The sequence below is a fragment of the Pogona vitticeps genome, chromosome 9, assembly GCF_051106095.1.
Source record: "Pogona vitticeps strain Pit_001003342236 chromosome 9, PviZW2.1, whole genome shotgun sequence".
Taxonomy (NCBI): Eukaryota; Metazoa; Chordata; class Lepidosauria; order Squamata; family Agamidae; genus Pogona; species Pogona vitticeps.
Window position 1 is genome coordinate 3319292 of NC_135791.1, and position 26045 is coordinate 3345336.

General features: G+C 50.4%; 1 protein-coding gene across 3 annotated transcripts in view; it reads left to right on the top strand.

Annotated features, from left to right (window-relative positions):
- The first annotated feature begins 2539 nt into the window (after positions 1–2539).
- LOC110087299 (protein argonaute-1) overlaps positions 2540–26045 on the top strand; it is a 33559-nt gene continuing 10053 nt past the window's right edge. The window contains exons 1-8 of one of the 3 annotated variants that reach the window (XM_072980282.2): positions 2540–2669; positions 19804–19990; positions 22093–22213; positions 22691–22872; positions 23725–23861; positions 24970–25104; positions 25402–25489; positions 25761–25908. In XM_072980282.2, the coding sequence (XP_072836383.1) occupies positions 2645–2669; positions 19804–19990; positions 22093–22213; positions 22691–22872; positions 23725–23861; positions 24970–25104; positions 25402–25489; positions 25761–25908 (1023 nt within the window). In that variant the 5' untranslated portion in view covers positions 2540–2644. Of the gene's footprint in view, positions 2670–19800; positions 20000–22092; positions 22214–22690; positions 22873–23724; positions 23862–24969; positions 25105–25401; positions 25490–25760; positions 25909–26045 lie in introns of those variants that run through there. The other 2 variants (XM_072980281.2, XM_078380066.1) reach the window with 2 other exon arrangements.

A 26045-nucleotide genomic window follows, 5' to 3' on the forward strand; every position in this document is an offset into this window, starting at 1 on the left:
ACCCACACCCACTAGTTTGCAACTGCTATCATAGGTCCGCCCCGTCCCTTCTAGGACACAACAAAAGGCCTGCCCCTAGATCTTAGGGGGAACGGGATTCTAGGACAGAGAGGAAGAATCAGCTGCAAACAACTTGTTATAGTAGAACCCCCTTATCTATGGGATCAGTATCCACTGTTTCACTTATCCGTGGTCTGGAAATATTAAATGAAAAGACCCAGAAATACAGTACAGTACTGTTTCCATGATATAATTACCAGAACTGAGCACTAGAAGGGGCCAGAGATCATGCTCTGTACAGAGTTCACTATTATGGGGGCTTGGAGTTGGTCCCCCACAAATTCTGCAGTCCTTCTGCATATATCATTAGTTACTTCTGAACTCCGATTCCCACTGAATACTGGATAGGTTCCAACCATATTTCCTTAGCAGAGGCCCCAAACTGTAGGAAAACTCGCCTCTGAAAACTGATGAGATCTGAGGAGTCGGCACCTGACCCCCATGGATATACAATTAATATTGCCGTCGGAACTTCTGTACGAAATAGGAAATGACCCCCAGTGTGGGAACAGGGATGCCTGGGGGCCCTTCTCTCAACCGATCAAAAATCTGACTAGCTCCCTAGTTTACCACAGGGAGAGGCTTGGCAGGATCTAAGCAGGCATCGCTATGACTGTGGGCAAATCGGAGAGATTCCCGGAGCAAACGGCTGTCGGAGAACAATTCAGCTGCCCCTTCTGGTCTTTGGGAAGGCAGGTGTGGTTCTATTTCCGTCTCCACACTTCGCCGCCGCCAGACATCAGCTGGCACTGAGGAATGGGGTGGGCAATCCTGGCAGCCACCCAGAGAGTGCCGGGCGGCACAAATCCCTTTCCACATCTTTAAGAGGCTTGTGGGATGATGGCTGTAAAAGAAAATGTTTGGCAGGCCCCTGAAAAGGGGGCAGCATCGTTTCTCTGTTCCTTTTGGGTGGCATGTGTCTTCCTGGCCGGAGGGAGGTTCAAAGGGCTCCCGAGAGTGGCCGCCTTCCTAAGAGAGATTGCCCTCCCCCCCCCCCCGTAGCTCTGTGAACGGACAGCTGTCTTCCCTAAAAGGAGGTTGGTGGCCGGCCTTCATCAAGCCTGGATCTCACTAGAACTTGAAATGCCTAAACCGAAGCTGTCGTACTTCGGACAAACCATGGGAGGAATGTTGAAGGCGGTAGGGAAAGAGGATGGCGGCATGTGGGATGGACTGGCTAAATCAAAGAAGCCACGGCCTTGAATCTGAAACCTCCGAGGGGGGCTGTGAATGACGAGACCTCCTGGAAGCCAGTTATGTATAGGGTCCCCTAGAGCAGTGGTCCCCAACCTTGGGGCCTCCAGATGTTCTTGGACTTCAACTCCCAGAACTCCTGGCCAGCAGAGGTGGTGGTGAAGGCTTCTGGGAGTTGTAGTCCAAGAACATTTGGAGGCCCTAGAGGTCAGAAATTACTTGAACAAGCATAGTCACTGCAACAAAACTGGGGAACATGGGTCTCCGATTCCTGTTGCAGCTGGGCAGTCCAGCTGAAGGGTGAGGGTGCTGGAAGGACCATGGATTCCCCCAGCCTGGGTTCAGCCCCACCAGGCTGTTGCCAATCACCAAGACCCTCCCTTTCCACGAGTCCCTTTTTGGGCTCTAAACTAGTGCGTGTCTCCGGGGTTGTCCTGAAAAGGTCCCTTTGCCCGGAGGCTGCTTGTAGTACCCCCGGTTGGTCTCCAGGGGGCGCCCAACTCCGGGCGACGGCGTCCCCGTCCCCTTTGTTGGCCGCAGGAGAGCAGAGGGAAAGCAAAGGGGAACGGGGCTCCTTGGCGCGGAGCTCTCGCCACTTCGGGTCCTCAATCGCCACCGGGAAGCTCGGCCACGTGCAGGGCGCGTGCGGGGCGCGGGGAGAGGGTTAGGGCGGGCAAAGTGGCGGGAGCTTCACGTGTGAACGCAGCACACACACGTGCTCGCCCAGAAGACCCCCCCCTCTCCTCTTGAACTTTGCAAAGCGGGGGGAACCTCACTGTTTCGGGACTACAACTCCCCAAATCCCCACAGCAGGCTATCTGCTGGCCGTGGATTTCGCGACTTCCAGAAAAGGAAAGTGTTTAAGCTGAGGGGGGAAAGAGACAGAGAGGGGGAAAAAAAGGAAGGAGAAAGAAGAGCAACTCCTTGTTTAAGCAGAGACGCTTCTAGTTAACACGTGTAGAGCATCACCGCGTTTGCCCCTCCACTTGGGAGCGTTCGAAAGGGAGCCGGAAGAAAAGTCCGGGGCGCTCTCTCTGTGCCCTTTGGTATGGGAGCTTCCGAAGGGGAGCCGGAAGAAAAGCCCGGGGTCCGGGACTTGGGTCTCTTGAGGACAGAGAAGGAGGGGGGGAACCTCCGGTGACGCAAGGCCGGTCGGCTGCTCCGCCGCGCAGGCGCAGTCGCCGGCAGCCCGGCCGCCTGCTTGGTCCCGGGCAGAGGCTGCGGCAGCGGCGGCGGCGGCGGCGCCCCCCCCCGGTTTCCCGGCTCTGGCTCTCCCTCCCTCCCGCCCCCCCAAAGAAGAAGCCCCCCCACCCCGCCGGCCAGAGGCCCCTCCCTCCCCCCTCCTCCTCTCCCCCCCCGCTAGGATCGGGGCGACGCCCGCGTGGATGGGATGGAAGCGGGACCCTCGGGTGCAGGTACCCTTAAAGTGGGGGGGGCTCGATCTGGGGGGGTGGAAGTGGGGGGGGTCCCAATGGGTTCAGGGGCTCGGGGGGGGAAAGGCGGGCAGCCCCTGGGGGCTCAGCCGTGGCTGGGGAGGGGAGGGGAGGGGGGGGGTCTTCTGCCCTGGGGGGCCACTAGCGAGGTGGGGGAGGAAGGGGCTGGGGGGGTTAAGGATGCAGACGCCTCCCCCAGGGACAATGGGGCGAAGGAGGGCCCTTGGAGCTCTGGGGGGGTCTGGGGATGCAAGAGGTTCGGGGGGGGCTGACAGCGGGAGGGGGGAGCAAGGGCAGGTGGGGGGGCAAGGCTAGGGGCAGTGAGGGGCGAGCGGGGGGGTCCCTCGGGGAGGGGTACCGGGGGTGGGCAAAGTGTGTGTGTGTGTGTGTGTGGGAGGGGGGGAAAGGGCAGCAGAGCCCCCCCCTGCATGCGGGGAGCACCGTATGCCTTGCATGGGGGGGGCTTGGTGTCAGTGGGGGAGGGGGAGGAAGGAAACAAAGCCCTGGGAACCAGTTTTGCGTTGGGGGGGGTCCAGGAGAGTCACGTGAGTTCCGAGGGGTTTGGGGGGGGTCCCTCCTAAAGGGCAGCCAAAGGGTCTTGGGGGGGGCTGTGGAGTGGAGAAGGAGCAAAGGGAACAGGAAGGTGGGGGGGCAAGGAAGATGCTGGGGGGGTTTCCCCCTCCTGCCTGGCCAGATGGGGAGGGGGCAAGGGAGGGCTTGGGGGGGCTCTTATGCCTCCCCCCAAGTCCGGGCTCCGGGAGGGGGGAACCTGATCTTGTTCTGGGGGGGGGTCCCGAGCAGACGAGGGTGCCCTCAAAAGTGGGGGGGGGCAGCAGGGTGTGAGGCAGAGGACAAAGTGAGAGGAGGGGTTTGCTTTGCAGCTTGGAAAGGCCATCTGGGGTGAAGAAGGAGGCGGGGGGGCTGAGAGACAGAGAGAGAGACCCCCCCGCGCCGGATCAGGGCCGCGGAGCACCTGGGTTCTCACACCTTCCCTTGCGGTGAAGGGGCCGGCCGGTCCCAGGGCTCACAATAGGACAACAGATCTTGATTTTCATTTATTTTTATCCCCCCCCCTCTTTTTTTGCTGTGCTTTTTATCGCCTGGGAGGACGAGGGACACCCACGGAGCTTTTGCTGTGCGTGCGCGCGCTCAGAGGAAACGGACGAATACAGTATGGGCTGGATCTTGATTTGGAGGGGTGCGCGTGGCGGGGTTATGTGGTGACAGGCTCAGGCGGCAGAAGGTCGGGGGACTGCTTTGTCCAAGCACCGAGGAGGTGCAGAAGCCGGAAAGAGCCAGGTGGAGAAATTTGGGGGGGGGGGGAGGAGAGGTTGGACATGGAGGGGTGCAGGGTGTTGCATGGGGGGAGCCTCCCATAGGGATGCATTTAATTGTAATTAAGAAATATGAAAGGGGAAGAAATTATTCTTTCCACGAATCTGCGAACCGGCAAGGGAGCGTTCCTGTGCTAAGGAGGGAAACCGCTGGAGTTTCAAATCTGGATGATTTAGAAGCAAAATGAATTTTGAGTTTATGGCTCTTTGATTCTTCGCTTGCAGGGCGGGGGGGGTTAATGCCAAAGGTGGGTGAATGATTAGCCGGCATCCCTTTAGGCAGGGGGGGTGGCGTTTTGGAGGGGGGTGGCAGAATATTTGCTGTGTTCCTGTGTCAGGATGCACACCCCCCCCCCGGGGTTTGGTGGGGGAAAACGATTTGCCTTCCAAACAGAAGAGAAATACAGGCGATGCATTGATTCATAGCTCTTACACACACACATGCACACCCTGCCAGCACAATCAGAAGGAAGATGATGATGGAGAGCCGGTAAACAGGGAGGGAGGTCAGAAGGGAAATGATCTCTTGCTTAGGACAAGGAGAATCTGTGGCAGCTGGATGTTGGTCTCTCTCTCTCCCCCCCCCCCCCCAAATTACTGCAGGCAAGGAGGAGCGGTTTGGGTCTCTGGGTTTAGAGGAGGGGAAGACAGATGATGACCTCGGCATGCGCTCCCCGTACGCTTTGAGCGCATGGAGGAGGGCATCTTCTCTACCCTTCATTATATTCAGGGAGCAACCGTAAGACACACACTGTTTGGGCTTTGTTCCATGGGTTCTCCTTGGTTATTCTACACCCCCCCTCCTCGCTGCCACCGTGCCCCACACTTGGAGGGCAATGAGAGGAGTCCTACAACATCCGGAAGCCCCTTTAGATGTGGGTTTTGAAAAGTTTTATTGCATGATTTACAATCTGGAGTTGAATTTACAGAGGCCGAGACAGAAACTACTGGGCGATCTAGCCACTGGAAGCTGCCTTACCCCATATAAAATATTGGTCCATTTAACCCAATATTGTCAACTCTGGCTGGCAGAAACCCTCGGGCAGGACTTATCCCGAGGTCTGGAGCTCTTAGGGGGTTCCCTGTTGTCCCTCATCCCTGTATGGGCCAGGTCTGACCCTGCTTAGCTCCTAAAACTGGATGGGAGGAGGTGTGTTAGCGCCCGTGTTTTACCACCGAGGTGTCTCATAAATGGCCAGCCAGAGTTTTTCTTCCCCCTAGAATTTCAGCCGGTCATGCTGTTCGAATGAGCTCCAGGGAGTTTCTGGCATACGCACAGTGGGGCTTTGCATGCCCCAGATCTTTCCACTTGCTTCCCAGTCACGCTAAGCGGAAGAAGGGGTTTGATGCCCGACTCAACGGCATCTTCCGTATGTTAGTTCTTCCTAAAAGTGATGTCCTGAGTTGAAGGCTGCGCATGCACGCTCAATTATGTTGGAGAGCAAGACCAAAGAACGTCTTGTTTCAGTTTCGGTTTTGCAAAAATGCATCTAGAAGATGCGGACATGGCGAAAGGTATGATGTTGGAGGAGCTCGTACCGGTATCTCCTTGGAAGCAGGGCGCATGCTTGCTTGAAACTGGGTTCAGAGCTGGTCAGATGGATGGATGAAGGTGGTGTCTCGTAGCATGTCTGTGTCCTGGGTTCCAGCCAGGAATTCATGGGGAAGAACGCTTCTTTGAGAGAGGACCATCTGCTTTTAGAAACTGAACTCTGAGCACAGGAGGTAGATGGCATCATCGTCGTGTAATTCTCCTTGAAATAACAGTCTTGGGGCACCTTCTAGACCAACACATGGTGACATAAGCTTTTGTGGTCCTCTTTCCTTCAGTTGCAGGAACAATTAGCCTCCGTTGGCTGCTCTGTAAGGAAGTAAATCCTCCCTTGTCTGGATCTCACATGCAGCTGTGGGATTTTCCTCCTTGTCTGCAAGAGGGCAGAGTGTTTTCTTTCGGTCTTGATAAGAATTTTCCACATTTCGAAGAACGAATTTTGCAGAAATTGTGCAAACCTGTAGCTGCTGCTTCCTTGCATAGGGTTAAGACCGAGAAGCCTTTGATGGGTTGCTTGCATCTTTTTGAACAATCACGAGTCCTTCTCTGCTTGCTCTACATAACGCATATGAGTTTCGTGCAGATTGTGAACATTTGGATGGGGAGCTAGGGAAGAGCTCCGTGTGTCATCCTCACACCGCAGAGGAGATACCTCGCACGGCTGAAAAATCCAGTGTTGTTTTGCCGTGTTAAAGTCTCCTAAATCCGTGAGCAGAGTCTTCCGGATGCTGTTGAAGTACAGCCCACATCAGCCTAGTCAACGGTGAGGGGTTACAGTCCAGCAGTATCTGGAGGTCTGCAGTCTTGCTACCTCTACTGCAAAGAGCCGCATTCCCATGCTGCCTGGCAGGACGGGTGTCATGTTATGACAGCTTTCCGAAGAGCGGCTTTATTGTCCTCTTTCCGTCTTCCGCCCCCTAGTCTTCCTCTCCTGCAGAGATGGAAACTTGCAGCCTTAAGTGATTTCATTGAATCTCAACACAGTAGGCAATGGTGAGGGACGATGGAATTTGTAGTGATGCCTGGAGAGCCACAGGTTTTCCTGTTTCCACTCTTCTGTGTTGGTTGGTAGAAAGGGCCAGTGGTTCCTCAGGGTGAGAGTAAAGGAAGCTGGCTTACGCCAAATCAGATCATTGATTCATATGCCCCACTGTGGTCTATACTGGTTCCTGTCTGAATTAGTTCACATTGTGCATTACCCGATCCCAATCCACCATCTCCCAAAAACTGGTTGCCACCGTTGCCTCGCTGATTTCAGCTGTGCAAGCTGGTTGCTTGAATAATAAAATCATTATTTTATTACTGTATTTGTGTCCAGACCCAGTCAAGGGCTCTGCAGCCAGATGCCTAGTCCACTCCCCTACAGTGCAGTCATATTTATTTGAATGGGCCTCCTCAGATGCTCGATGTACCCCAACATATCTCTTGAGACCTTTTCCTTCTCTGCTCTCCCCAAGTTCCATGGCTTCTCAGGCACCTCGAAAATCACTTTGGGGTCCTTTTTTTAAAAAAAAATCTGATGTCATACTGTATAGCCCTGTCTTGATCCTGCATGGTTCAGTGTCAAACCCATAGCAAAAAAACAAACAAACCAACAACCCTTCTAATTGTAGCGACGCAAAGAATTATCAGCACACATTAAGTGCTTCCTCGAGGCTTGGAAAAAAAAATAGGAAAAAACTTGGCTTTTATCCATCAGCACAGATTTCTACTTTCAAGTGCCTCGTTGAAATGACTTTTTTTTAGTGCCTCTACAGAAGACGCTGTTAAAAACTCTATAATGTTTTGCAGATTATACTTCGCTGAGAGCACAGAAGAAGGGAGCAGGGTAGAAAGGGGCTTGATGGGTTTTGAACTCATTGAACACTGAGATGTCTCTTTTTTTTCCCCTTTCCAAAAATCATCTTAGAAACCAACCCAGTGTGTAAAACCTCTTGAGTCCTGTGGTTTGGGAAAGCCGAGGGAGCAAGGAGTATGCTATACTTTGAGGAATTTAATGGAAGAGCAGCTATATCCATGAAAATGAAAGAATTCCAAAGTCCTTCTGGATTAAATCATCTCACGGAGTCATTTTGACACAGCGGGCTTTGCGGTGGAGCAAATAACGTTTCGGTTCTGAAAACCAAACCCTCTTTTGAGACGAGACGTGTGAAACCTTATGGGACCGACCCTTATTCGTTTGGACGCTCTTGCTCCCCATAGCCTCCTTCCCGAGGCAGGAAATAAAAGCTGGGTTCGCTGTTCCTGGAAAGATGAGGCCAGCAGAAGCTATTTGGTCAAGATAGCGGTCAGTCCCTTCCGTGTAGCTCAGCGGTTGAGGTCTTTGAGGTTGGGAGTTCGATTCCCCCCCACTGTGCATCTCCTGGGAGAAGAGCCAGCCTGGGTAGCCCTGGGCCAGCTGCACCGTTCTAGACCTGCCCCCAGAAGGAGGGAATGATCAACCTCTTCTGAGTGTTCTCTACCTGGAAAACTCTGGAAAGGCTTACCGTAAATCAGAGTTGACTTGGCGCAGGGTTGATAAAAATCAATGACTTTAAAAAAATGTATCAAATTGATTTAAATCATGATTTTAATTTTTTTAAATGATTTTTAAAAATATTTTTAAAAGGTCCACAAAATAAATAAATCTGCATTTAAATTTTTTTTAAGATTAAATCCACCCTGACTTAGTGGCACATGATGATTGTTATTGTAAGTTGATTGTTGTGGGAAGCATACGTCTTTGGTCTGACCCGCCATGTCGTTTTTTCTGCGGTTAGCAACTTTAGGACCTGCGGCTTCCTAGGGCATTTGATGCGACTCTTTCCTTACCCTGTACATTCTTGGGTGCTAAACTACCCTGAGTTCTGTGGAAGAAAAGTGGGATGAAAAGAGTCTGGAAAAATGTAGTGCTTTTTAATTTTAATTTTTTTGGCTTTGTTTGTTTGCATTACGAAGAGGGACATTTATTTGATGAATCATAAAATTCATTGAGCCAGACAGGTTGGGTTTTTTTTTCTTCCAATTTTGATTTATTCATTTTTAAGGGGCAGGTTTTCTGTTTTTTTTTGTTGTTCTGCTTTTGTTGGCGAAATGGCAATGCCGCATAAATAAGATCAACCGTCAGCCTCCCGCGACAGTCGCTTCCGTGCTCCATGGAACGGCGTGGTGTGATCCAGCCTGTGGCATTCAGAGATTTTATTAACTTTGGACTGTTTTTGTGGTGCGGTGAGGCGGGGCGTTTACCTCCGTACAAATCATGGGTTCCTTTATTTATATCTGTCGGCGTGTTTGCAAACATGCCTTGGTGAAGCCGCGGTGTGTTTGCTCGATAAAGTCAGCTGGGATACGCAATTCAGAATGGGTCCAGACCGTATTGGCACTCAAGAACCACCATGCAAGGGGATGGTGCCATTTCTGGAAAACCGTCCAACCTCACACACACACACACACCCCTCTGAACGGGCCGTGGCTGAGACGCCCTCAAACAACCCACTCGCGGCCTGTCTTTTGAATCAACCCTGGCCGTCGGGGGGAAAAAATTGGAAGGTTGGCTCTTTGCTTACTCAAAACTCTTGCTTTGTGCGAAGCAAGAGCGTCGGAAAGGCAGAGCTTGGCATCGGAAAGTCCGATGCCACTCCGTAGGAAAGGCTAGGACTGTTCGCTTCTGGGGGAGGCCGTACCATAAGGGGGTTGTGCAGGGAGGGTTCTGGTGTGTGTGTGTGTGTGTGTGTGTGTCCTTTCTATGGGTGGGAAAGTTGGCCTTCTCTCCTTTGTGTCTGGGATCCCTTCATCCGATGAAGGGCCATCTCCATCCGCGGGGGTGATTAATGGCATGCGTGGCCCCCGTAGTCTAGCTTCAGCTGCCTTTTCTAAAGCAATTGTCCGTCTATGCGTCTCCCCTGCCCTCCCCCCCTTCCCTTTCCCTGTCCCCCCCCCCCCGGCCGCCTTTGGGAACTGGCTTCTGTGCCTCCCTGCCATTAATTTATGGGACCAGCCTGAGAATGTGGGAGAGGACAGGGTAGGGTGAAGGCGCGGCCGGCGGTTGATCCCTCCAAACACTCTTCTCTTCCCCCCCCCAATCATCTTGTGTGTCTGGGTCTGGGATCACAACAACAACCCCCCCCCCCCCTTGTGCATCCTTGCCCTCCCCTCCTGCTTTCTCTCTCCTCTCTCTATTAGGGGCAGAAGGATCTAAATAGGCACATTAATTTCATGCCCTCCTTGAACGAGGCCATTCCCATCCCGCAGATGTTCTTCTGGAGACGGCCGACAGCTGTTCAGACAAACCCTTTTGTGCAGGAGGGCTGTTTATGAAACGGAGAGGCTCTCGACGCCCCCCCCCCCCCGGTTTCCACCCTCCCCCAAAGAGCAGAGTTTCCTTTCCGGCCGGTTTTTGTGGTGTTGCGGCTCGGTTGCCATGTGTGTGTGTTTGTCAGTGTTTGCAGTTCGCAGCCGGCGTCCTTCGGAGGCATCGGGAGAGGTGGCCTGGGGAACCCCCAAAAGCCGGTGTCTTTGTCTTCCAGGTCCCCTGAAAGTTTGGGCTGGAGTTTTTTTTTTCCACTGCAACAGATCGGACGCAGCTTCCTTCCCCCCCCCCCCCCCTTTGGGTGATTCTGTCCGGGCATGGCTGAGATTCGGCTGTGTTTATAAATAAAAGCAGTCTGGGTTTCATCTTCCCCTCACAGGATGCTTCAGGCTCCCCCCCCTTTAAAAAAAACCCTCCATCTCCCTTTCTGGTGCCCCTCGGCTAAGCCTCATTCATTTGCATGACAAAGTGAGAACTTAATACAACTTTGCCATGGTGAGTGGAGGTATGTAAGCAGAGGGGCTGTCCCCCCCCCACCTCCACCCCCCCCAATACACACACACACACACACACACACACACACACACACACACACACACACATATACACACACACATCCCACACCATCTCCAGGCAGAATGGGGCATCTCTTGGGGGGGGCTGGGTATGGCCCTCTGGGCAATGTTTAGCCCTGGCTCTTCTGTGCCTCTACTTTATTTATTTATTTTATTTTATTTTATTTTATTTCTACTTGGTGGATCTGGGACACCCCCCCCCAACATTCAAAGTTTGGGACTGGTGGTGATGCCGTGATAAGGCTTGGAGTAAGCCCCCCCCAAGAGGCTTGGGGGTCAAAGTCTTGTTTAGCCCTGATGCGAATTTGGCTGGCTTTCTCACCCCAACATACCCTGTGGGGTGGTGTTTTCTGTGACGGTGGCAGTCCTCGCCACACTTAGAATCATAGAATAACAGAGTTGGAAGGGGCTTCTAAGGCCATCTAATCCAACCCCCAGCTCAAGGCAGGAACCCAAATCAAAGCAGATCAGACAGAGGCTGGTCCAATTTCCTCCTGAAGGCCTCCAGGGTTGGAGCGCTCATCACCTCCAGAGGCCATGAGTTCCATTGTCATACTGCTCTTAACAGTTAAGAAGCTTTTCCCCCCCAATATTCAGATCGGAATGCCTGGATGCACTTGATCTGAACTTGGACGGATCTCAAGATCTGCTGGAAGATGGGAATCCCATTGGCTGCCCTGATAGGAAGATCTGCGAGGCACGGTTCAAAGGAGGTCACTCTCAAGGTCTGCTTTGGACTCACATCCAGGCCAGGTAGACATGTTGGTATTGAATGAATGTTGGCCTCACAATGCCTTGCAGCATCGGAAGAGAGAAACCTGGCCATGTGGGGTCTATCAACAAAATCGTTAGAAGGCTATGGATTATTATTTTGAGCATTTGAAGCTCTTTCTTTGTAGCTGTCCGGAGGATTTGGCATCTTTCCAGGTATAACCCAATAGCATCCCACCTCAAGCTGACCCTTCACGCCTGCCATCTTCCTTTAGCGACTTGATACTTCCCACGGCTATAATGTTTAGCCAGGATCAATTCTCAGCCTTTCTGCATTTCCCCCCACCTTTGTCTGGTGTTGTGTAATCGTCTACTGAAGGAAGAAATCCGAAGGAGACTCAGAAGCTTTTTGGGTGGGTTGTGATGGCCTCATAAAGGTGCCGCTGAACACCGTGGGCATCCTGGATTGTGGAGCGCAAGGACCTGGAAACCCGCAAGATTGCCGATCAACAGCGCCAAGGAAGGAGCAAGGATCCGTGCCTGATTCCCGAGCCGCCACTTTGCCAGCTGGAACGTGGAGGAGGTTTAATTTATGCATCGCGGTCAACCTTCCTCGCTCTACAGTCCAGCCGTAATTCTCCAGCCAACTCTCTTGGGTCACCGGGGGGGGGGGAGTCACCACTCTCTGTGGGTTGCCTCGATTCCTTGACTTCAGTCATTAATCCCCAGAAGCTTCTCAAGAGAGAACTTGGCCACCATCCGAAAACCTGAGCCGGTCCGCCCTTGGGTGTCTTAGCGTCCGTAGCCCTTCCCTTTCGCTCGGTGCGCGGCTGTGTATCCGACCTTCGAACGTCTTTACCAAAGTGCTTCTCCTGATTTTCTTTTTGCTAATCCTCGATCCGGGTTGCAGCTGGGGAGGACGGGGCGGGGGTGAAGATGCCTCGAAAGGCAGGAACCCTGGGGGGGGGGGGAGAGAGCTGGCGGGATCTGGGTGAGTGGGGCGCCCTTTGTTGCCTCGCTCTGGCGCTGCAGCTGTGCCCTTGTCCATTCATTTCGGTCTTGTGAACGTGTGCAGTGGCGCGGCAGGAGCAGTCCAGAGTCTGGTTCACAGCCTGGGTGCGCGAGGAGGAGGAGGAGAGGGCAGCCCCGTCTCTGAATCTGGGAGAATTTCCGGCGTGGGGAAAGGGGCGGGTGGGGGAAGAGCCCGTCGTCCCTCTTTTGGCAGCCACCCGGACAAAAAGGCTTGCAGGTTTTCTTTGGCATAAGCCTCCCGAGATCGGAGCCGCCGGCAGTGCCGGCGAACCTCTGTTTGTCTCCGAGGAGCGGCTGTCGGGAGTGTATGAGAGCGAGCTCAGTGCAAGAGAGAAGCCTTCCGTTTCGGGGTCCAGGGAAGACCCGGTTTGCTTTGTCTTTGATTTCAGCTAAACGTGTCTGTTGGCAGGAAAAAAAAAACCACATACTTTATTTGTGTCAAGATAAATTGTGGTCAGTTTCACTCTGATGTCACCATAAGTGATATTTTAGTACTCTCCTCTCACTTGATGATGGTGATGATGATAAACAAAATACGGTCAAGTCAACTCTAGTTTATAGTAGGGGAGTACTCAGAGATGGTTTACCCATACTTTCTTTTTGGACCTCTGGGCAGCTTGCCCAAGGCCACAAAGGCTGGCTCATCTCTTGCGAGGCACAGCGGGGAATCGAACTCCCAACCTCTCTCTCCCTAGTTGGATACTCAGCTCGCTGAGCTGTCCAGACTTTCGCTTACGTAGGTGGAATGTCAGTGCATTTAACTGGGCTGGGATCTCTTCCACCCCATCAAAGCTTTGAGGAGTAGAAAAGATCCTTCTCTTAATTTTCTGTGTCCCTCCAAGAGTATGGAAAAATCTGCTAGAGATTCAAGGACACGGGGTTCAGACCGCCAGATGGGATTCTGCAAACAGTTAAGGCATAGTCTGTAATCTGGGAGTTCAGAGGAGAAGGACCTTCCAGATTCAAGGCCTGCTAGACCAGGAATTGCACAGATTTAAGCTGTTTCTGGGGGAATGGAGGGAGTGGCAGCTGCCTTTTTTCACTAGGATGCTGAGGTCTGCTGGAGGGCACCGCATGCAAAAAATAGCATTTTATTTTTTAAAAATTGATTAAAAATACCATTAAAAACTGATTTAAAGAAAATTAGACTTTAAAAATGAAATGCTTACTAAATCATGATTTAAATCGATTTGACTTAACTCAACTCCACCCTAAAAAAATGAAGCTAGCAGATTTCAATGCCCAGCTGCCTGCCTCTGCGCCCAAGTACTCCAACCTACTGAGATCATCTCTTATATCTGAAGGCACCATCTCACATAGACCGCAACGCTGGCCTTGACGTATCCAGATGGCCAACTCTTTCAGCTTCATGAAGATTTTGTAGAATGCAAAACATTTCAGCATCAAAGGACCTGCGACGGAAGCCCATGTTTTACTCCAGAAAGATTTTTTTATAAAATATGCAGGACGGTTTTAAGAGTTCATAAACTAGGTGCAGGATTGATCACCCTCGGCATCGCTTTGGAGTTTATGGAATGAATGTGTGATACCCTTTCAACGTTTTGGGCAGAATCCTGTATGCAGACATGCAGCATAACGCCTCCGCAGGCCGTGCGCTCTGTTTTGTCCACCTCAAAATCTTGCAGTTGGCAGTTTATGCAAGCTGGAGGTTGCGCAGTTCGAAACAATGGGTTTTTCTGCAGGGAGTTAAACGAACATCGCCTTGAGCAAGTAAAAAGCACGGGTGCGGAACGGACTGTTTAACTGTGATTCGGATCCGATGAGATTCTGGCGTTTGCCTGTTGGGCTCCCTGGTGGATGGGGCTCTCCTGGATTCCCACTGACTGTGGAAACCTCTTGACTTACCGAGAAAGGCAGAGAGATGTTTGCACAGAACCAATTCTGAAGATCACCCTCTTCCAGTGGCTTTGGAGGAACCCCACTTTGGGGTCATCCAGGAGTTCTTGGACTGCAACTCCCAGAAACCCCGGCCAGCACAGCTGGTGATAAAGACTTCTGGGAGTTGTAGTCCAAGATCACCCGGGTGACCCAGGGTTGGGAATGATGCAAAAGTTGCCTTCAAGCATCCACAGACGTGTGGCCCTCTGGATGTATTGAAAGGCACTTACTATCAATCTTGGCGAATACTGCTTTAATGCTGTGGGATGCTGCATGTTAGGAACTGCTGGATAGTTCAGTGGGTTGGGTCCCTGGCTGCGGAGCCCGAAGTTGGGAGTTCGATCCCCCCCACTGTGCCTCCTTGATAGGGGCTGGACTGGATGATCCCAAGGGTCCCCTTCCAGTTCAACGGCTGTATTGCGTTCAGATAAGTATGTCAGCCCGTTCCATTTCCAGGGAACTGAGTGTGTTGAAAAGTAAATTCAGCAGCAGTTTTTGTTTCGTTTTTTGACAGCGGAGTGTCGCACTAATCCAGAAGTCACTGTGTATCATGGCTTGGGGTAAGAGGATTTGTCTGCTTTCTCCTAAGCGCTGTTCTAGGGCAATGCAGTCAGAGGGCATTTAAGGTGAAACATGAGCACAGCTAAGCCAGTAATGTGCTACGCTTGCTTTGCATCTTTTCCGTTCATGACTCCCAGATCGAGGTAGCTTTTTGGCTTCTGTAGAACATCTACAGAGTGGCATAACAAGAGAGTCCTCCAGCACCTGCAAGAGGATCAGAGCTGTTTTAGCACAAGTTTTCACGAGTTCCAGCCTGCTTTCTCAGATGCATGGAGTGCAATATTTACACGTCTCTGTAGAGCTTATATGGCTGTAGGCGGACTCCGAGCCAAACAGGATACATGGAATGACAGTCTTATGACCAGCGTTATTAAGACTGAGGAGAGATCGATTCCTTTCCCCAATTTTAAAATATTGTCCAAGTTGACCCAACAGATGTTTTCTCTCTCCTCCCCTCTAATTCATCAAGTGAAGCCACAGGGCAGGTTGCAGAATTTTCTGCAGCAGCAGGCGGAATGAAGGAACAGGTGGCCACAAAATCACTGCACTGACTGGACTGCGAATTTCCACTCAGTTGTAACCCGAATTTGTTTGGAGTGCAAATTGTTGATGCTTCATTGTACAGTATTTTAATCTTGTTTATTTCACATGGCTGGCTTTTGGGCACAGTTCAACTTCAAGTTAAAGTTAAGTTAACGCTAAGAAACAGGATTTCAGCCTCTGGAACGGTATCAAATCGCTGTGTTTAGGCCTAGAGACTAATGGGTGGTCTGAACCACCCACCAAGAAAAGACAGTGGACCCCTTAAAGACTAACTGTGATATTTTAATGTGAGCTTTCATGGATCACGTCCACTTCTTCGGACCTATGCAATAAAAAGAAGCACAGAAGGGGATGTTGAATTCACCAGAGAAGACTGGGACGCGTAGCCGGGGCGCCCGATTGAACTGGAGCTCCGGAAGTCCCTTTGTCTGGCGATTCCCTTCCCTTCTTCCCCACCCTCCTCTTCTCTGCCCGGCCCCACCTCCCTCTTTGTTGAAGCTTGTAAATCACCTTGGAGTGACCTGGGGTGTCCGATAACGGGAGAGATGGATGGAGGGACGCTGGCCCCAGGCTGACCTTGGAAGGAAGCAGATTCCCAGTTTGGGAGGTGGGAATCAGGTTGGGGGGGGTTGAAGGACGAGAGGGGAAGCTGGACGGTGTTTGGCAAAAGGAGAGAACCTTTTGACTGCCTTTGGGGAAGGCCTGGACAAAAAGAAAAAAGAAACTCCAAAGAAAAGCAATTGTCCTGTACAAAGGCGCCGGCTTTGACTCATCCTCAAGTCATCACTTTTCCCAAATTTAGGCTTGCTGGCAACATGAGGTCACAGAATGGGCTGAATCAGACCTCAGATGGCATGATGACATTTCTTTTTTGTCACGTCCGTGATTACATTTCACACACACACCCCAACACCTTAACCTTCTTTCTTCACATAATGAGTGTTGCGCAATAAGCCAAAGACTTCTAATTGCTTCCTTCTGGAGCCATGTGTATAAGCAAACATTCGCCATTCTCTCAGAGACTTGGCTTTAAAGCGATGCTTTAGCGTCCTTTCTCTTCTGTGCATCGCAAATCTCGGTTTTAAGCGTTTGCCTTCGGAGGATAACTGTCCAGGCTCCAGAGACTTCAGTGACTCCCTCTGTGCATCTCTGTCCACAAACCTTCCAGGTGCATTCAGGATATCTGTTTTAGCAGAAGCTTTGGATTTTGACAGGACTAAAAATAGCTCCCGGAGAGTCTGGCTATTAGAAAGAACCTTTCCGGGCGTGCCTGTTCCCTGCGTGCAGACTAAACTTTTAAACTTTTGCCCCTGTTTCATAGCATAGCCAGAGGCTCAGTGGGAGACCAGGGACCAGTGTCCTAAAGACAAGGGCTATCCAGAGCAACTGGGTTCGTTCTGTGGGAGTGCATCATGCTGGATTGGTTTGGAGGCAGCTAGCTTCGGAAGCGGATTCTTGAGGTTACAGGCTGTCCGATGGCTTCTGCTTTCTTATGACTTGATAAACTGCTGACCCAGCAAGAGCTCCTGTCTTTAATGGCCCTCTTCAGGCCTTGCAAACCCAAGACCGTAACGTCCTTTGTGAAGTGAGTTCATCTCTTGTCCTGTCTTCCTCTTTTCCTACAGATTCCCGCTTTTCCTAGCATCGTTGTTTCCTCTGTGAGTCTTCTCATGATACACTGCAAATATGATAGGTTAGGTTTAGTCATGTTTGCTTGTAAGGAGAGTCCAGACTTCATTTGATCTAGAACCCATTTCATTGTCTTTCTGGAGGAGTGTGGTGTGCATAAAGCTCTCCTCCTGTGTCCCCTTTCCAATGAATCAATTTTCCCCCCCATCAGCTTTCCCAGTTGCACATGGCAGTCAGGAACAAACACCACAGTCTAGACAATCTTCACCGTTGTCAAGGATCTTTTTTAGGTCCTTCGTAGCTCCCCTTCCAAGCCTCACACTTCTTCTGTCGGATGAAGTCTTGGCTTCTTTTTCATCGATTGTCATGTGTTGATCCAAGCCAGCAGTTCCCAACGTTGGGTCACCCAGATGTTCTTGAGCTGCAACTCCCAGAAGCCTTCACCCCTAGCTGCGCGGACCAGGATTTTGGGAGTTGCAGTCCAAGAACGTCTAGGGACCCAAGCTTCGGAGCCACTGATCTAAACCATGGGCCTAACTCTGCGTCTTCATCTGCTGTAGCCCTTTGGAGAGCTGTTCCTTTGTCACCCAATTTATTTGCACCACCGTCCTAGCCCCTCCGTGTGCCAACTCTTCAGCGTCCCCACCTTCTTGAGGTTTCAGCCCGTTCTCTGCTCTTCACCATACGTGACTCAGCGGAGCTTAATTCTCAGTCCTTTCCTGGTGGGAATTCGATGAGTTGTAGAATACGAAGCTGCTCACTTCTAGTATGGACATCCGTTCATGCCTGGATGGGAACACAGCTTATCATTCCCCTCCCGTAATATAGTCATGGGCTAATAACTGAATGATTCTGAATGCTACCAAAGGGAGGTGGGCTTAAACTTCAGCAAGATGTGCCGTGTAGGAAAACAGCCTGGCTCCTGGTTTCTTCACCTGACATATGGAGTGTGTCTACATTCTGCAGTTGGAGCCCCAGTTTGAATACGTACCTGTGGCTCCATAGAAACCTGCCGTTTGTAGTCTGGTGAGATGGAATTCTGCGCTGGGGAGCCCAGGTGCAGAATTCTGCGCACTGCGCCATTTGGCGATCCCATGCCTTCTTTCTGAGACTCCTCTTGGCTTTGTCGACGACCTCTTCCCTTCTGTCTTGGATCTCTTCAGATTGCCGTGCGGAGACAAATGGGTTTCGTCTCCCACTTCAGTTCCCTCCCCTTTGCTCTTCAGCTCCCATCAAGGCCCGACTCCTTGTCAGGGTCGGGTGGGAGACAGAACAGAGCAGAGCCTAAGCAGCTTGCTTTTATCTGCAAATTGTGCGGACCTCTGCTTGCCGTCAAGGTCTGTTCTTGTAGTTTTTATTCCTTGAGTAAGATCCTCCTTCCCATGCAGGACATTTTGGCCCCCAACCAAAATGGGATCTTCGCCATCACTCTGTGGGGGAATTTGCAGAGTTGTTTGAAAGTGGAGTCCTGGATGAAAGACGTGTGGCTTTGTTAGACCACTGACCACACTCTTTGAAGAATCTCGGGAAACCCTTGGTAAAAACATTCCCTTCCCTCAAACCTCTCCCACCCCCCCACCCCAAATATTGATTGTTCTGATGGGTTCTTAAAATGGGTGTATTATTTTTTAAATGGCCAGGTTCCCATCAGTTACATAGGGTCCAGAATCCTGTGCATTAGTTGCTGTTATTGTTCATCATCATCATCATTATAGAGCTCCAGAGCTTCGAAGGACCCTATGCATTGGGGGGGGGGAATTGAACTCCCTCCGCAACCAGAAATCTAAGCCACTGAGCTGTCCTGTTGTTGTTGTTGTCATTGTTGTGATGTTGCATGATGTCAAATCAGAACTGATATAGTGATCCTAATAGGATGCATGGTGAGGGATCTAAGTGGCGGCTCATAAATAAGCATCAGTTTAACTCTGCAGTTTATGCAACCAGTTGAACTCTGCAGATCTGTGCTGTTTCACACAATATGGGGCATAACAAACCGGTAGGATTCTGGCCATTACAATATAAGTAAATCTGGGTAGGCGAGACCAGCTTAGTTAGGTGTTTACTCTGCAGGGGTTCAGGCAGGAAGGTCTCAGGAGGTACCAAAAAACGTATGTGGGTCACTTTGTGTGCAAACTGTGTGTGGGCACTCCTGTTAATCCAGGCTCTTTCCATGGCACCGGCATTTCTGCTGCAAGTTATTTTTGCAAACATGAAAAGGGAGACAAACACTGCCCAGTGGATGCAGGAACCGGTTTGATGAGGGTAAAGGCGCTTTTGATTGTATAAGATGAGGGCTTGGGACAGGCAGGTTTGCATCCTTCCAGCAACAAATACCTGTAGGAAAGCCGCAACTTGCTGGCACCACATTTAAATATTCTCTGAATATTTTTTTTTAGCACCCTGGGCCAAAAGGCTGGTGGAGTAGCCAGGCAGAACTAGGTGTGCCAAATCCTGGCTACCTGCTACGACGATGCCGCTCCCCCTTTCCACGTGGCTGTGCCAACGGGAGGCCTCTTTTAGATGGCTTCACGTCTAGGAAATGATAACTAGAGCCAGAGTCTTACCTGGCTTCCGTCCTGGGCTTGTTGGAGGTCAGGGGCGTTGTGTGAGCCGGGGATCCACTCTTAGGTTCCCACATCCGCGATCAGATGGACTGACTTGCTGAGAATGGATTCTAGTTGCATGGCGTACATCAGTGGTCCCCATCCTTGGGCCTCCAGATGTTCTTGGACTTCATCTCCCAGAAATCCTGGCCAGCAGAGGTGGTGGTGGTGAAGGCTTCTGGGAGTTGTAGTCCAAGAACATCTGGAGGCCCAAGGATGGGGGATCACTGGGCCATACACGATGTGCTTTGGGGAATGCAGAGCGGGGAAGGCTTCTGGGAGTTGCAGTCCAAGAATGTGAACCACAGCTGGGAGCCCCTGCTCGAAGGCACGGCGTTTTTGACGGCTCTCCCCCCTCCCGTCTGTTTTGCTTCTCTTCCACTCAGCAGCTGCTGCCGGCACTTACCTGCCCCCCCTGCAGCAGGTTTTTCAAGCCCCCCGCCGGCCCGGGATAGGAACGGTGGGAAAGCCGATCAAGCTCTTGGCCAACTACTTTGAGGTGGACATCCCGAAGATCGACGTCTATCACTATGAAGTGGACATCAAGCCGGACAAGTGCCCTCGTAGAGTCAACAGGTAAGGCAAGTATTAGCCTTTCGCCGTTCCCTCCCCCACCCCTCCTGACCTATACTGTCCACCCCCCCCCTTGAGTGGAAAGGAGCCAGAGATCCCAAGAGAAAATGTGCTTGGTGCTTCATTGTATGTATTTATTTACAGTAGTACACACACACAAACACACACACACACACAGATACTGGAAAACGTGGATTAGAGCCAGCAGTATACGCAATGTGGTCCCTGGCTCCCTCTAATGGCCCATTCTGGTAATTTCATTTTTAGAAATGTGTATGTCTAGGATTTTTCTTTTAATATTTTTAATATTTTCAGACCATGGATAAGTGACTCTGCAGATACTGATCCCAAGAATAAGGGGGTCCTCCTGTATTTATTTTTTTCACACTTTGCCGCTGACATTTGAGAACTGTTTGAGCACACCTGTTAGGGCGGCTTGTTTTCTTCCTGTTCGGCTTTGCCTGTGTCTGCAGTGACGGCTTCCACATTGGTGAGAGAGCGGACTGCAGGCTGGCATTGAGATGCCAAGAGAAATGGCTTTCGGGTGCCGTCTCTCTCTCTGTCCGTCCGTCCATCTCTCCCCCACCACTTCCTTCTGCCTGAACCCTGCTGATTCTTGCACCATCTCTTCTCTTCCAACCACCAGTGTTACCTTGCGTGGGGTGGTGGTGTTTTCCTACGCTGCTCTGCTTACAGCAGCTGTGCGATGTTGGCTGGGGTCCCAGGTTTTTAAAATAGCTGTCCTCAGGCCTTTTGGCGATCGTAAGGCTCTTTCAACCCGGCTCCCTTGGTATGAGAATTCGGCATTCTCTTCCGTGCTTGTGGGACACATTTCTCCTGAGTGGTCTTTGCTTGAAGAATTCCGGCAGTCACAACAAGAGTTGGGCAGATGGGAGCAGCTGCTAGTGGAAATTCCGTCTGTCTGTCTGTCTTTCCGTCCGTCCGTCCGTCCATCCATCCATCCATCCATCCATCCATCCATCCATCCATCCATCCATCCATCATTGACTAACCCATCCATCCATCCATCCATCCATCCATCCATCCATCCATCATTGACTAACCCATCCATCATCCATCCATCATTGATTAACCCATCCATCCATCCATCCATCCATCCATCCATCCATCCATCCATCATTGACTAACCCATCCATCCATCCATCCATCCATCCATCCATCCATCCATCCATCCATCCATCCATCCATCCATCCATCCATCCATCATTGACTAACCCATCCATCATCCATCCATCATTGATTAACCCATCCATCCATCCATCCATCCATCCATCCATCCATCCATCCATCATTGACTAACCCATCCATCCATCCATCCATCCATCCATCCATCCATCCATCCATCCATCCATCCATCATTGACTAACCCATCCATCATCCATCCATCATTGATTAACCCATCCATCCATCCATCCATCAATTTTATTTATTTATTTATTTATTTATTTATTTATTTATTTATTTATTTATTTATTTATTTATTTATTTATTTATTTATTTATTTATTTATTTATTTTATATCCCACCTATCTAGTCGGTTGACCACTCTAGGCGGCTCACAACAGAGGGGACAACATCCATCCATCCATCCATCCATCCATCCTTGACTAACCCATCCATCCATCCATCCATCCATGCATCCACCCACCCACCCAGCCACTCACCCTGCAGGCAGGCGTTGCATCACAGCCTCTCCCAATTTGAAGAGACCCTTGTTCAGCAGGCCGAGGCCAAGAGGCAGTCCCGAAAGCAGCAAAATCAGGGAGCTGGACAGGGGGCAGTCTGTATCTGTCTTCAGTGTGGAAGGAATGACCACTCTCAAATTGGCCTTCTGGGGTGGGGTGGGGAATCTTAAGTTCTGTCTTTTTTGAAAGAAACGTAAAATGCTGCCCTGCTTCCAGAGTGAAGAGGCCAGTTTTCTGTCTCTTCCCCTGAGAGGCGACGGGTTCTTCCTTGAGATAGATGCTGCTCTCTGCAGTCCAGCCCTTGTTTGGACCGCCTTTCCTCTCTAAACTGCAACCCCTACAAATCACATCTGTTCTTTTCTCTTCCCCTCCTTCCCCTTCCCTTCTTGATCTTTGCAGGGAGGTGGTGGAATATATGGTACAGCACTTCAAACCTCAGATCTTTGGAGACCGGAAGCCGGTATATGATGGGAAAAAGAACATTTATACAGTCACTGCCCTGCCGATCGGGAATGAGAGGGTAAGGAGGTTAGAAGGGGGTGTGCCTTTTTGTTTTTTAAAGCCGAGAGCGCTTGCAAACGCTCCTGTCGGGCCCTTTTGTCAAGAAACAACCAAGAATTGAAAATTCACCTATGTCGTGGTTTTAAGAGAGGTGGTTTGTCTGTCTGAGCGACAACTGAAGCAAAACAGTTTTTCTTTGATGAAAATCTAGAAAGTGACTCTCTTAGCCTCAAAGTTGCCAAGTTTTGTTGTTTATGCCACGAGCGAACACTGGAAGCCCATTGCAAATGCCTGGAAACAGACGACTGGAGATTAGAAGGTCATTTTTTTTATAAAACAGAACTCAGGTCAGTGGACTCTGGGAGTCAATCCAGCGACAGATTGACTGAAACAGACCGGCTGTCTTATATGTGTCTCCCGTGTCTGTCTGTGTCTCTTAAGGCTGTCTGAGGAGCTCAAAAAGTTGTGTTTCTCCTTGGTCTTTTCTCTTTTCCAGGTGGACTTTGAGGTGACCATTCCAGGAGAAGGCAAAGACAGGATATTCAAGGTTTCCATCAAGTGGATCGCCATCGTGAGTTGGCGGATGCTTCACGAGGCCTTGGTGAGCGGGCAGATCCCGGTTCCTCTGGAATCTGTCCAGGCTCTGGACGTCGCCATGAGGCACCTTGCCTCTATGAGGTAGCTTTTTCTTTCTTGGCTGAGGGTCTCCGCCTCTGAGCGACTGACTGGTCAACCTGAAGGGGAGGGTGCAAAGGAACTTAAGGCTACATTTGCTTCCCCCCCCCCCTTCCACTTCCACGTGCACATAATATCTGTTGAGCTAGCATGAAAGGATTCTCAGCAATGCAGTTGACTTTGGGTGCAACCACGTCTTCGCCTTTATTCTCTCTGTTTTGTAAGGCAGACAAATCTCATGACAAAACTTTGTGGTCCAGAATTCATAGGCAAATAAGTTTTTTTTTTTTAAAGCCCTGAGATTCTGTACATTAACCGATGTCTACATTTCTGGAATGTAAGGAAAGGTTCTGTGTTTTTTAGAAAGTTTCTTTTTTAAACAGTGGCTGGGATCCAGTTGAAAATTTACACCAGCGTAAGTCCACTGGTGTGAATTTCAGTAGCAAATTGCTACAAATTAAGTCAGTGTAGGCATTTGCTGTTGCACACCAAGTCATGGGCCTGCTGTGTGGCAGCCGATGCTTACTCTGACTTCTTGTGGCAGTTTGCCACTGAGATTTACACTGATGGCCTTAACGCTTGCGAGCAAAGGTAGCAGTTTTATTATATGCATGCTCTCTGTTATTAGCTTTAAAATTGTATTTTAAGGATGTAAGCTGCCTTGGGTCCTTTTTAAGGAGAAAGGTGGGATAAAAATACTAGATAGGAAAAGAGAGCTGAATTGCAGGTGGTCAGATTTCTCAGAGATCTGAGTTTTGGGGAACACGTTGTTTTGTGTCTCCGCCTGGATTTTGTGTGCTGAACGTTTGCATGGCTTCACGATTAACGTCTCCCCCTTTTCTTTGGGCTCTGCAGGTACACCCCGGTGGGCCGTTCCTTCTTCTCTCCCCCTGAAGGATACTATCACCCCTTGGGAGGCGGCAGGGAAGTCTGGTTCGGATTCCACCAGTCTGTCAGGCCGGCAATGTGGAAAATGATGCTCAACATAGATGGTAATGCTGCTTGTGTATACTTCTGCCGTTTTGTTCAGAGCCTTTATGATGATAAAATCTCAAAAGTGCTGAACCCGTATAGGAGAGCTGCAGATGATTTTTAAAATCCATATTTTTAATTATTTTTAGTGTTCCGTACTGCTTCTGGTGAAAGGTCTAGATTAATTGTTCCCCCCCCCCGAACACTGGTGCATAAGATTGTGGTAACATTCGAGTTTGTATCGAGAACTGCAAGCAGCAGTTTTCTGATCATTTGGTTTATGTGGAGTAAAATACTTAAATACTGGCTGGAACAGTCTGTGGTTTAGGTCTCTGGCTGTAGAGCCAGAGGTTGGGAGTTCAATTCCCCCACTGGGCGCCTCCTGGGAGAAGAGCCAGCCTGGGTGGCCTTGGGCAAGCTGCACAGTCCCACGGCGCCCCCTAGAGGAAGGGAATGGTAAAACCCACTTCTGAGCATTCTCTACCTGGAAAACCCTGAACAAAGGTCACCATGTCGGAATTAACTTGAAGGCATGTGATTATTACACTAGGAATGCCGTATCCACGGGATCAGTATCCACAGTTTCACTTACCTTCTGCCCGAAAATATTAAAATAAAAATACGCCTTTCCAAGGTGTATTACCAAAACTGGCCACTAGAGGCAACCAGAGACTATGCTCTTATTTAGCATTTCTATACCCACATTTTTTGGCTTCTGCTCCCCCACGGATACTGTGGTCCTACTGTATTTATTATTATTATTATTATTATTATTATTATTATTATTATTATTATTATTATTATTATTATTATTATTATTATTATTATTATTATTATTATTATTATCGTCATCGTCATCGTCATCGTCATCGTCATCGTCATCAAAATACTTAAATACGACCTAGCTGAGCATCTAGGGTGCGAGATGATGGGGTTTGGGTTGCATCTGACAAAACCTATCAGCCAACTCCGTGGGAGGGAATAGGCGTGTCCCCTGCTCGTTGGGTGAACCTGTCATGTTGTTGCACAGAGAGCCAGAGGGCTTAATGTTGGATTTGGCACCTCCGCTGCCTCGGTTGGACTGAACCCTTGTCTCTGATCTCTCTACTCCCCACCCCCCAATAACAGTGTCAGCCACGGCCTTCTACAAGGCCCAGCCTGTGATTGAGTTCATGTGCGAAGTCCTGGATATCCGGAATATTGACGAGCAGCCGAAGCCTCTGACCGACTCGCAGAGAGTTCGCTTCACCAAGGAGATCAAAGGTACACGATTTTTTTGGGGGGGGGGGGGCAGGACTGAGCGCCCCGGACTGGTTTTCCCTCCCCATGCTTTGCAGCGCCAGCTGGTATTATTAGCCCCTCCCCCCTGTGCTGCCATAGCTATTTGAAGACTTGACCTGATTCCTGCTCTTTAATTTGTGTCCGAGAACCCAGCCGCCTAGAATCGAGTAATTCTGACAAGAGGGAAAGTGGCGAAGTTCCATGTTGAGATTGAACGAAGATGGCGCAGCTCCTGGTCGGCTCAAGCAATCTCTCTCTCTCTCTCACATATATCCCTAGGTTTAAAAGTGGAGGTGACGCACTGCGGGCAGATGAAGAGAAAATACCGTGTGTGCAATGTCACACGGCGGCCGGCGAGTCACCAAACGTAAGTCAGGATCGGGGCCCTTGCGGAAGGGCCCGGAGGCCCAGGAAGCCTTTTCTTTTCTGTCTGTTGGCCCTCGTTGGGTAGCGTTCTAAGTGGGGATTTAGAAAAGACAGCTGCAGAAGCCACTTCTAAAACAATTTAAAATTTTCCATCTCTTGGGTACAGATGGTAAAATAAGGAAAATAAGAAAGCATAGGGAATTTGGAGCTTTCTCTCCAGGGATACCAGAATGAGTGTGTTATGGATCTCTGACGGACTGTCTCCTGCACAGGTTCCCCTTGCAGCTGGAGAGCGGCCAGACGGTTGAATGCACGGTCGCCCAGTACTTCAAGCAAAAATACAACCTCCAGCTGAAGTACCCCCACCTGCCTTGTCTCCAAGTCGGCCAAGAACAGAAGCACACGTACCTGCCCCTGGAGGTAAAAGCCGATTTGGGGGAACGCGAAGGGTGCCCAAGGACGCTTTGAGGTCTTGCTGTCCTGAAACTGCAGTCTGTTACCTCCCCTGGCCCTTCCGGCAAGGGGTTTAAGACATCTTGCGTTGGTTGCCGCTGGGG